A 13,311-nucleotide genomic window follows, 5' to 3' on the forward strand; every position below is an offset into this window, starting at 1 on the left:
CTCATTCATAATTCCTCTGTGCTTCATCGGCAGTTAGGCACCAAAAACAAATAAAAATATAAAAACTTTACACACATACACACACACACAAACATCCCTACATAATATAATATAATTCTTTTCAAAGATCATTCTCATTTGCTTCCTCGTATCCTTCATATAATCTCGTAGCTGTACAGTTCTTCTCCCATGTTGGTGAAGCATTCCCTCACAATCACCGCCAACTCTCTCTTCACAATCTTCTTCCTGCTTCTCTTCGACCGTATCAAGAAAATATGGGATTCTCTACCGTACCACTTTTCTTGTCCTTTTTCTTCTTCGTTTACTGTCTGGGTGAGAAGATAAACGACAATGCTGGAGTGCGAAACGACAAAGCGGCACTGATGTCGTTCAAGGCCGAGATCGTCTCCGACCCGGACCAAGCCCTAGAAAACTGGAACTCCACCGGAGTCGGCCACGTGTGCACGTGGACCGGTATCCGGTGTGACGGAAACAACACCCGAGTGGTGGAGCTCGACCTGAGCGGGCGGTCCCTCGCCGGGAGTATCTCACCTTCCCTCTCCAACCTCTCTTTCCTCGAGATTCTAGACCTTTCTAGAAACTTCCTGGGCGGAGAAATCCCCGCCAGTCTCGGCTGCCTCTCCCGACTCTCCCAGCTCAGCCTCTCCAGCAACCTCCTCCGCGGGCCCGTCCCCAACGAGCTCGGCTCCCTGGGGAGGCTCGTGTACCTCGACCTCGGGGGAAACTCTCTCGCCGGCCTCATCCCAGGCCCGCTCTTCTGCGGCGAATCTTCAAAGTCACTCCAGTACGTCGACCTTTCCAACAACTCGCTCTCCGGCGAGATTCCGGCAGGAGAGGGGTGCGAGCTGAGGGAGCTCAGGTTCCTTCTCCTCTGGTCGAACCGGCTCCACGGACGGGTCCCGAGCTCACTGGCGAAGTCGACAAAGCTCGAGTGGCTCGACCTCGAGTCCAACAGCCTCGCCGGCGAGCTTCCCTCGGAGATCGTCGCGGAGATGCCTCAGCTCCAGTTTCTGTACCTGTCTTACAACCGCTTCGTTAGCCACGACCGGAATACGAATCTCGAGCCGTTCTTCGCTTCCCTGTCCAACGCGTCGAACTTCCAGGAGCTTGAGTTGGCGGGGAACAGGCTTGGCGGGAAAATCCCCTCCGGCGTCGGAGTCCTCTCGCGGACGAACCTCGTCCAGATCCACCTGGACGACAACCTCCTGTACGGCCCGATCCCGCCGGAGATATCGAGCCTCTCAAACCTCACGCTGATGAATCTCTCCAGCAACTTCCTCAACGGCACGATCCCGCCGGAGCTCTCCCGGATGGCGAGGCTCGAGCGTGTTTACCTCTCCAACAACTCCCTCTCCGGCGAGATCCCGGCGGCGTTAGGGGACACCCCCCACCTCGGCCTCCTCGACCTCTCGAGGAACTCGCTCTCGGGACCCATCCCTGAAAGCCTCTCAAGCCTCTCCCAGCTCCGGCGGCTCCTCCTCTACGACAACCGCCTCTCCGGGGGAATCCCCCGGAGCCTCGGCGAGTGCGTGAACCTAGAGATCCTCGACCTCGCGAACAACAACCTCTCGGGTCCGATCCCGCCCGAGGTCGCCGGTCTCGGCAGCCTCAAGCTGTACCTGAACCTCTCCGGCAACGCCCTCACCGGCCCGATCCCGATGGAGCTGAGCAAGATGGACATGGTTCTCTCCGTCGACTTGTCCTCGAACTCACTCTCTGGAACCGTCCCGCCGCAGCTCGGCGCCTGCGTGGCTCTCGAGACTCTAGACCTCTCCGGAAATTCCCTCACCGGCCCTCTACCGGATTCACTCTTCCGACTCCCGTACCTCCGCCGGATTGACGTCTCCTCGAACTCCCTCTCCGGCCCCGTCCCCCACTCGCTCCAAGACTCCCAGACTCTCCTCTCCGCAAACCTCTCTTTCAACCCCGACCTCTGCGGGACCCCGAAAACCCTCCCAGACTGCAAAAAAAACAAGAATTCCCGGTCCGGTCTTAGTCGCCACCACATCATCATTCTCGCAGTCACAATATTCTTCCTCGTCACTGCGAGCGCTCTCTGCATCTGCGGATTCCTGTCGAGATTCCGCGCGCGACGCCAGCTGGCGATATTCGACTCAGAAGCCGACGGGGCCAACCACCACCACCCGAGGATATCGTACGAGGAGCTGTTGGACGCGACGGGGGGTTTCGGGGCGGCGAGCCTGATCGGGACAGGGCGGTTCGGGCGGGTCTACTGCGGAGTCCTCCGCGACAGCACTCGCGTGGCGGTCAAGGTCATCGACCCGGCCATCGTAACGGCGGGAAGTTTCCGGCGGGAGTGCCGGATTCTTCGCCGGACGCGTCACCGGAACCTCGTGAGGATCATCACCACATGCAGCCGGCCTGACTTCAAGGCCTTAGTCCTACCCTTGATGCCCAACGGGAGCTTGGAGCGACACCTGTACCCGGCCCCGACCATTGGCATTGGCCAGCTCGTCGGAGTGTGCAGTGATGTGGCGGAGGCCGTGGCGTACCTCCACCACCACTCCCCGGTTCGGGTGGTCCATTGCGACCTCAAGCCCAGCAACATCCTTCTTGATGACGACATGACTGCATTCGTTGCCGATTTCGGGATCTCCAGGCTTCTCAACGCGGGGGCCGATGACGACCGGCCTGCTGACGTGTCCTTTAATTCCACCGACGGCTTGCTCTGCGGCTCACTCGGATACATAGCTCCTGGTATGCCATGCTTCCACGGTTATTTTAACTCTCTTTTTTTTTTTTTTTTTAACTGAGGTTAAATTTGGCTTATCATTTTCTTGAGCAAATTGTTTACGCAGCGACTCGAATTTCACATTTGAATCGAGTCAAAAATTACTTTTTTTTTTGCCATGTTTTTTCGAAATTAAATACGTGAATTTAAATGAAAACTGTGATGAATATGTGAAAACAGGTAGAGTTAGAATTTTAAGCTAAAGATTTTTATAATTTGAAAAATATGTACATCTTTTTTTTTTCGGACTAGAATCTCTTAGATACATAATTTGTAAATTTTTATGTTTGAAGGGTGGTTACTATCAATTTTATCTTATATAATAAAATGCCACGTTTATATGAATTGATTTTACCTTCGAACTAGAATCTGTTAGATATAAAATTTGCAAATATTTTGTCTGAAGTGTGGTTTCTATCAAGTTTTATCTTTATTTAAAAAATTATCTAGGAGGTCTTGGAAAAATTATTTACGGATTGATTTTGCGAAGTATAATGTAATGAGTCTAACAATTTAGGTCATTGCAGAGTACGGGATGGGAAAGTGCGCATCGACCCAGGGTGACGTGTACAGTTTCGGGGTCCTGCTGTTGGAGATAGTGACCGGGAAACGGCCCACGGACGGGTTCTCAGACGATGGTGCGAGCCTCCACGAGTGGGTGAAGAGTCAATACCCAAGCCGGCTCGAGCCGATGGTGGAACGGGCAGTCGAGAGGTACTCCCCAGACCGGGCCCACAACGACCACGACCGGGTCTTGGCCAATGTGGTGTTAGAGATGGTCGAGCTCGGGCTCATGTGCACTCAGTACAACCCCTCGACTAGGCCCACCATGCAGGACGTGGCCCACGAGATGAGCCGGCTCAAGGAGTACGTCTCTAACCCATCCGCCTTCTTCGTCGAAGATATTGATCCCAAGGATTTAGTCATTTGACTCTCATTCCCTTGATTCTTTGTCTAGATTTTTTTTTTTTAATATATTATGTAATGTGTAGATTACAAATAAATTATACCATTTTTCTCTGCATTTCTTGTTGTCTAAAATCTGAGGCTTTTTTTTTTTTTTTTTTTATCCGTCTTTGTACTTTGTACATAGCATTCTTTGAAAAGGGTGTGTAGTGAATGAAATGCTTGGTTCTTTGGGTGATTATTTTGATCCAAAGGAATCAAACAGAAAGATTAATGCAGTTGATTCCATTTGAAAACTGTGTGTCTTTCTTCTTTAATATATGTTCATTCATTGTTAATTATTGAGCCTTAAATATACAATTTTATCATCCAAATATATATATATATATATATATATATATATATATATACAAAAAATTTAGAAAAATAACCAATTCAAACGTTTGATATTGCTAAATATCCAACGTTTGTTAAATCTTAAGTAAATAATCATAAACAATGACGTGGATTAATATATTGTAGTGACTAGTTACTTAAGATTTACGTTTATAAATATATGAAATTGACTATTTACCTAATATTTACCAAACGTTGGCTATTTAACAATATCAAGCGTTTAAATTGGCTATTTTTCTAATGAATATGTATATATATATATATGTATATATATTTTGTCGAAGTCGCTTGCTTCATTTTGGAACCAACCAGATAAAGTCAAGGGAAAATAACACATATATACCATTTGTTTTAGTGAAATGTCGAGTTTAACCTTTGCTTTTCAAAAATGTCGAGTTCATAAATTCTGTTTAACTAAAATGATGAAATTATACTCTGAAATGGATAACAGTATCACAAATCTCCATTTTCATTGATATAACACTTATATAAGAAAAACCAAATCAAATCTCAACTGTCGCTCTCTGTTCGAATATGTGATTTTGATGACTATCAACTGTCGATTTTTACCTTTTTGTTTTTTTTTCTGTGTTCTTTGTGATTAAGAGACGGTTGTATATTTATTTTTTTATTTTTTAAATAAATTACATATATGACATGAATAAATAAAGATAATTGATGTTTACTTATGAATATTATAGTCAACGTCAATAAAAATTCAATAAAGAGAAGAATTATGCCATTGTTGTCTATTTTATGGTATAATTTCGTCATTTTAGTTAAACAAAAGGTATGAACTCGATATTTTTGAAAATCAAAGATTAAACGATTGATAAACTATTCTTACAATTGTCGTTGTAATAAAAGGTAATGGTATATGAACATCTAGATAATGATCAGCGTCGATCAATGTCGTTCAAGTATTGTGTCCAAAATCCCAACTATTGTTTTAAAATACTCAGCACTGTGTTTATGGTATAATTTCATCATTTTAGTTAAACAAAATGTATGAACTCGATATTTTTGAAAATCAAAGATTAAACGATTGATAAACTATTTTTACAATTGTCGTTGTAATAAAAGGTAATGGTATATGAACATCTAGATAATGATCAGCGTCGATCAATGTCGTTCAAGTATTGTGTCCAAAATCCCAACTATTGTTTTAAAATACTCAGCACTGTGTTTATGGGATGACCACAGCAGTGTCTCTCTTTTTGGCCTACCCTGCAAATAAAATACTATATGCGTACACAAATACTCTGATGGAAGGTGCTAGAAATTCTTTTGACTCACTTGGGTACAATGATTTTAGCCATTCACTCAAGTGTTTTTAGCACTAGTGTTACAATTAGGAATGCGCTGTACCATTAGGTCAAATTGTCCCGGGCAAAGGATAATTATAAAATTAATTATTCAATAAAAACTAAGAATGTGTTTTCAAGCCCCCCATCTATCCTGGAAGCCAAACTGTAAATATTTGAGATCAATTGACTAAATCAGGTGCATGGACTTCTATAAAAAGATAAAGGTCATTTTGTCTCGTATAAAGTAGGGTATAGGCTTTATACAAATTAATATATAAAACACTAGGTATTATGGCCTGAAAGTTTATATCTGAAAGTATACATGTCAAAAATGAGCCTTCAATGTGTAGCAACCATAATCTAAAGGATATAATGTATCCTAGCTAGTTCTTTCATTGTCAGCACTCAGCTCCACCCAAACCTACCACCACAAAACACTTACTCTCTCCCTATATTTGTTAATAGTATAGTGGAAATCCATCACAAAATCAATTAATTCTTTGATAAAATTGTATGATACTTTAACAAATAATTCAGACGAGTATTCTCTTTAATGGTAGGGATTTAGTTTAAGATAAGCAAACAGAAAAAACCGTCATCTTAAGAGAGTTTGTTCGAAATATCACATTAAAAAGTATGAGAACTAACAACAGTTTATAAAGTTCATTGATTATAACTCCTCTCATTCTCAATTGATTTAGAACCCCATGATACTTTCAAATGGTATCAGATCTCATTAAGACCAAAAAGGTATCCAGTCGAAATGTTGGGATTTTGCCCAAAATGAGCGAATAAAAAAGTTGTCATCTTGAGGAGAGATATTAAGAATTATACATTGAAAACAAATGAGAACTAATAAGGATTTATAAATGTCATTGGTTACTCTTCTCATTGGCAACAGATTTTGAGAGTAAATTCATGATCTTTATAAGTTGTTGGAAGTTCCGATTCACAACTTTTAATGTGAGATATATATAGTTTTCCATTAAAAAAAACAAAACGTTGTACTATCCCATGTGAAAAACAAAACGTTGTACAAAATGTTAGAACCCCATGATACTTTCACATGCTATCAGATCTCATTAAGATCAAACAAGTCCAGTCGAAATGTTGGGATTTTGCCCAAAATGAGCGAATCAAAAAGTTGTCATCTTGAGGAGAGATGTTAATAATTATACATTGAAAACAAATGAGAACTAATAAGGATTTATAACTGTCATTGGTTACTCTTCTCATTGGCAACAAATTTTGAGAGTAAATTCATGATCTTTATAAGTTGTTGGAAGATCCGATTCACTACTTTTAATGTGAGATATATATAGTTTTCCATTAAACAAAAACAAAACGTTGTACTATCCCATGTGAAAGATCCTAGATAGTAAAAGTGCCAAAAAACTTTGGTGTTCATTTCTCATTTACAAGAAATATAAGGAAAAGAGTCAAGACCTCTGGAAATCCAAATTTCATTACAATGATAAAACACTGAAATAAAAAATTGCATTAGTCTAACAGCCCCGTCAATCTCCAGTCTGGGCTATATCTTCTCTCTCAACAAGCCTCGACCACTTCATTGGCATAGAGCTATAGCCACACCTTCCTTCATCGCCGTTCTCGCGCCCACTCGCATGCCATTTGAAGCACCATTGTTTTTGTTTCGAGTGTCGATTCCACGTTAATGGGAATCGCCCTCACCTCATGGGGATCTCATTTCCATTAACGGATCTCCCGGCTCGTCGCCATTTTTCCACGCGGCATTAGAGTTCATCCACACCCACTTTGCATCAGGTGCTCTTTGAGCCGTCTTCATTTGCGCTTCCATGGAAACCATTTTCTTATCTTGCTATTTCGCAGTCACTTTGAGGAAGAGTTAAGAGCTTTTCCTTGACCTTCTTGATTGCCTCATGTACCGTCCAAGTGTGCTTACCATGCAAATGGTCATCACGCACTCTCCCTATTTAATCCATCAAGCTTGTTGCAAAAGCAACGAACTCTAAGTGTCGTGATCAACTCTTGGCTTTTGAGACAATAACCACTGCTGCGAGCTTCCAATATCATTGCAGGGATCAAAGAGATTCGAAGGCCCCACGTAGACAAGAACCAGCAGGCTTTGGTGAATGCACATTCGAAGAAGAGATGATGGCTAGTCTCTGTATTCTCACTCTTGAAGAGGCAGCGAGCCAAATTGTTTCCTTGGAAAATCCGATTGTAATTCTCTCCTGCTAACAAAGTACTTTCCACAAGAATAGTTTCCATCGGTTCTTGATCTTAGCTTTCCATATCGATTTCGCCAAGCTAAAATCCTAGCCAAACTTCTCTTTCCTGATCTGATGATAGGTACTTTTCACCTAAAATGTCCATGAGCGTATACCGGCAAAACGGATTTGGTCATGGGCTAGTTCTCGTAGTTGATGAATTTTTGTGATTTGCCTTGCAATGTCCACGCGTGAATATCTGATCGATAAGATTGCCATTCCACTCTCCAGTAGCCGGCCTGAAAAGAACGTTTACTTCCCCACTCAGAAAGCCATCTCTGCGAAGTGGATTCAAGGGAGATCGATTTAGCGCCAAATATGACGACCAAGTTGTTCCATAAGTCATTAGACTCACCATTTCCAACAATCCATCTCGCGGCTTGCAACGAGACTAGTTCAGCTGAGATGATTGCTCTCCATACTACTGATTCCACTGAACGTTCCCATGGAGAGGGATTATCGCACTTGGTAGCATATTTTCCTATGAAAATCCGTCACCGCTACACATTATCTCCGCTTATCAAATTCCAACCTAGCTTGGACAAGAGTGGTGAATTAAAATAACTTGTCTTGTGTATACCAAACCTTTCATACTTATTGGGTTTACAAATCGAATCCCAGCTTTTTAGGGCCAAGAAAGATATTTTTTTTATTCGCTGACCCGTTCCACCAAAATCGTCTCAGTGCACTGTCAATCTATTCGCACACCGTCTAGGGGATTCTAGATGTTGACATGGAGTACACACATATGCCTTGGAGCACCGACGTGATGATGATGGTTTGGCCTGCCTACAAGAAGAGCTTGCTCTTCCAAATTTTCAGCCTCCAATGAAATTTGGTTAAGAAGAACTCGAAATCCTTTGTCCTATTATGAGATAGAAACAAGGGATTACCTAAGTACCTCTCATTCGGTCCCAATATTTTCATCTTCACTATTCAAAAAATATATAGTAGTTGACGTGGTCCAAGATTGTTTGAGATCACAATCCCCAATTTTCGAATATCAATCACTTCTCCTCACCATTCGAAACATTTCTTGAGTTAATCAAGGAAAATCATTGCTTGTTTCACCGAGCCCGGGGCGAATAGAAATGTGTCGTCAGCAAACATCAAGTGAGAGACTGGTAGGCAAGCTCGAGCAACTTTAATACCATGAAGTCCCCAAGTCTCTTCAGCCTTACATAACAACTTCGAGAGCTCCTCGTTGTCCAACAGAAAAAGATATGGCCATAACAGGTCCATTTGTCGGAGTCCCCTTCCCGGATAAAAGGCGGGTAAGGGGCTTCAATTAAGGAGCACCGAGAGAGACGTTGATGACATACACGCCATAATAAGAGACCGTAGATAAGAACCAAACCATGCCGCTTCGAGAACCTTGTCGATAAATGGCCACTTCACTCTATTACAGGCTTTGCTCGTGCCGTGTTTTATCCCCATAAGCCTTCTTTTGCCCTGTTTCTTCTTCAAAGTCTGCATTATCTCTTGAGCTACTACTAAGTTCTCCACGATTCATCTCCCTAGTACGAAGGCTAACTCGTACGGACTTATAAACACGTTCCGAACAAGTTTGATCCAATTCGCCATCAATTTTGCAATAACCTTGTAGCTGAAATTTCAAAAACTTATTGGCCAAATTTATTTAATTCCTCCGGTATCTCTGTCTTTGGGATTAGGCAGGCAAAAGCCATATTCAACTCCTTCATAAAGCAACCCTAGGAAAATAAGTTTCGAACAGCTTCAATCACCTTACACTTCACAGTCTCCAGGTCCTAGTGCTTTGCTTGGTTTCATCTCCCAAACGACACGGCGAATCTCATCGTCAATAGAGCAACCAACATGATCTGCATTTAGGGCTTCAGATATTTTCTTTCCCCGGAATAGCTCCTCCAATTCAACACCTATACATGGGTTAGATGATGTAAATAAATTCTCAAAGTGGTTCAAGAGATATTTACGAATCTCGGCCAATGTGTTTATCCACATCCCATTCTGAAACTTGATTATCTCCATATGATTACGCTTCTTTCTCACACGTGTCGAGGCGTGGAAGAATTTGGAATTGCGGACGCCATTCCGATACCAATTCTCTCCAACATCTCCTCTATTTGTACAGACACTTGTGCTTCACGGCTTGGTTTTCTGTGGAAAGTTTGACCGATGATATCTCCCGGAGCTCTTGTTCTAGAGCGTTGATCCTCATCTCACAGAATCCAACGACTTCCCGATTCCACGTTTTTAAAGCCTTTTTGTTGCATCAGCTTTTCACACCCATTTTAAGCTCGGGGATCCATTGACACGAGTGTCCCACGCTTGATGAACCACGACTCCGTAAGTCTGGTCTCGACACCACACCTTAAAGAATCTTAATGGTGATGAAAGTCTAGTCATCATCATCTTTGTATTGAGAGTTAGAACTGAGTGATTTAACTCTAGAATAGCATCATTAAACACCATGCTTTAGGGAAATCAAACACCCAATCTTGGTCGCAAATAGCTTTGTCAAGTCTCTCTTTAATATGTCCCTTTAGATCCCTCTTGTTAGTGCAAGTGAAACCAACATCATCGGCTCCTAGATCGATCTCTCATGTACATCTCATCGAGGAACCCTCGAAGCAATTGACCATCAGCTTGTCTAAATTCGCGACCTCCACATTTGTAATGCTCGTGGAGTAGTGTGTTCAGATTGCTGACAAGCAATGGTAACACATCTAGATCGAGAACTCATCCACTCCCAGAATAAAGCTTTTTGATCTGTGTATCGAGGGGAATAGAATAATCCCATTCCCCATCAATTTTTTTCTTCCATTTTTGGCACTAACCACGACTGCATAAATCATGTTATCCACACACTCCACCTCGATAAGATTCACATTTTTTCCACTTTTTCAGTCAAGACCTTTGTTTCCCTAAAAATATTTTGTCTGATCTCGTCTTTTGTACGCATGTTGCTAATGCTCACCTTGCCACTAGTTGTCACCTGACTCGTTGTTGACCTTTCTGCTAACTTCCCATGTTTCACCCTCTTCCTGCTGTGTTTCTCCTTCGAACTAGAACCATGAAAATACTCCTTGTTTCCTTGAATCATAAGCGGTGTGTGTTGAAAAAATAATATGGTATTAGTCATGAAAAATCACTCTGATTCTGATTGTTGGGAAGTTAGGGTTGAATATCGAACACGAACGATCGCTCCGATGTCCATTCGATGGTGGGTAAATTACTTCCAAGGTTAATTACGGTTCCCATGTATTGATGCGAACAATCGTCTCAGTACTTCTTATTGTGTAACCAAACTCTTAACCTTACAATATCTTTACAAATACGGGATAGAAGAAAAGGCGAACAATAACTAATCATTAAAATAAATATTAAGTACCAGGTACTCAAAACCACTCAACAACAATAGATCTAATATTAAGACAAGCACGTTCAACACAAACCAAAAGAGGATTTAGATACATACCTTTCGGCTCAGCTACAGATCCTCCACGCTCCTAGCTTTTTGATCTCCTTGCTTCTTGCGCCAGGCTTCTCCAAGCTCTCGGATTCTGTGAAGGCTTCTTTCTCTTTAGACCTTTGGATCTCCAAGCTTTCAGATTCTTCAATTTCTCATTGGTTGAACCATACTAGAGTCTTTCAAGATGTAATCTCCGAAAGGATAGAGACCAAGGTGTGGGCCTACTCTTTACTCACCAACTATTCCAACAAGGTGTCAAAATAATTCTTTCTTTCTTCGGGAAATCATATGAGCAAATTTTTCAACTCTGAGAGAGAGGAAAAACGTCAAAGACCATGGGATAAGGGAAGCCGAAATTCAAAGGTTGAATAAGACTTCTCTTGTCGCACGAAAATGAACAACTATTAAAAGCTTTAGGCGGTTCGACCCAAGGCCGGACCAAGTCGCCGCAACCGACCCAAAGGTGTGAACTCAAAAGTCTCGAGTTGGGTGTCCTCCAGTCAGAGGGTTTCTCAGAGGAGAGAAGGGGCGAATATGGGAATTGATAGTGCCTTTTGTGTAGGCTGCCTACGTACCCGTGTGAATAGGGATCAGGTCAGAACGTAGCTCAAGGCGTATGTAACGCTGTATGACCCGCAGATCCTGGAGGGTGAGCTCGATAGAGGAGATGGAGCGTGGAGGAGTCCTCGACGACGTCTCAGAACTCTAGGATCGAGTGACCATAGAGAATGTGTGTTTTCTCTCTTTTGGAGGCGCATGAGACTCTCAATCGAGAGTTCCTTGTCGTGGTGGAGGTTCCGGACGCGTAGGTGATTTCAAATCGGAAATGCAGGACGCGTAGGCAATTTCCTGTCGTAAATGGTGAACGCGTCTAATGTGCTAGACGGGTAGGCAATTTTCAGTCGAAAATCGCAGGAGCACTCATGGGCACGGGATTAGTCATGTGATCGAGAAGTCGGTGCTCGGCAGTCCCCGAGAGCGCTTTGGAATCTCTGAGAATGAGAAATCGAGGAGAATCCGCTTCAGGCCAAGGATGGCATACAGAGAAGTAGAGAGAAGTCTCAAGTTTCTTGAGACTGAATGGGATGGATTTACCCTCATTGAGGGGGTATTTAAAGTAGTTGTGGAGCCTTAAAAGGCTTGTATTTCGTCCATGTGGGACTAGGGAGCGCGTGTTGTCAATGGTGCCTACAAGAAGTGTAGTAGTCTTTATTTATGTACATTTGATGTAATAAAGTCTCACGAAGACTATTGCTTGTAACTGCTGAATTATTAATAAAAGTTGAAACGTTCATTCATTCTTCCTTGTCTGTTTGAAGCTTTATGATAAAATATAGTCTTTAGTCCTTAAACAAACCTAACAACAAATGAAGAGTCAAATATAGATTTGGATGAACAAACTCTTCATGGTTTTCTTAAAACAGTATATTCACAATCTAAGGGTCAAAGAGCTATTGATCTCAGTATGATTGTTAGAAGAATCTATGATGTCTGGTTATGGGACATTGAGAGTTGGAGACTCTATAGTTCTTCCTAGGTATCTTCTGAAGGTACTTAATTGAACAGTGCACTTCTTGAGACAGAATAAGAAAAAACCATTTAACCTCCTACGTCTCGAAGTCAATACATATGAATTGCATCGTGCTTACCTCAATCCTGAAATGAGACATGTCATTTCATAGCTTACGTATTCTCGTTTGAGAAAGTCAGAGTTCTAGATTCACTATGTGATATAGACAAGACCTATTGGTGAAGTACTAAGTTATGAAGATGTCATGAGTAACTTTGTGAAGATCTCATAGATATGAAATTCATGTACAAGATTGCTGAAATGCAATGTATATCACCTCATGCATTGTTCCTTGGAATGTGAATAAATGAACTGGCTAGTGTCGAAATTGACTCATGACTAATTTGGATGAATCAATATGACTTTTTAGCTCTTCGTCGATACATTGTTTCTAACTTATTCACAAGCTACAAAGGAGTTGAGGAAATAACAACTAGAAGGGTAAAATTGTAATTTTGTAAATCCCATCTAGTTGATGATATTCATGAAGGGTAAACATAGATATTATTCACTGGATCCACTCATTACAATTAAGTAGAATTCTTGAGTAGAAAATATATTCATTTGAACCGAGAGATTTCAGTGTCAACTCTTTATTGGAGTCAGTTGACATTAAGCTAGAACTTGGAAAATGTTTGTGAACTTTTGAGTCC

General features: G+C 42.2%; 1 protein-coding gene across 1 annotated transcript; it reads left to right on the top strand.

The window, feature by feature from the left end:
* The first annotated feature begins 275 nt into the window (after positions 1–275).
* LOC149395165 (Leucine-rich receptor-like protein kinase family protein) lies at positions 276–3,954 on the top strand. Its single transcript, XM_089614239.1, has 2 exons — positions 276–2,739; positions 3,301–3,954. The coding sequence occupies exons 1-2, from the start codon at positions 276–278 to the stop codon at positions 3,702–3,704; spliced, it is 2,868 nt and encodes a 955-aa protein (XP_089470365.1). The 3' UTR covers positions 3,705–3,954.
* The last annotated feature ends 9,357 nt before the right edge of the window (positions 3,955–13,311 follow it).

Source organism: Urtica dioica, chromosome 5 (assembly GCF_054948205.1).
Source record: "Urtica dioica subsp. dioica isolate 48M chromosome 5, U.dioica_male_clone48M_v1_H2, whole genome shotgun sequence".
Lineage (NCBI taxonomy): Eukaryota > Viridiplantae > Streptophyta > Magnoliopsida > Rosales > Urticaceae > Urtica > Urtica dioica.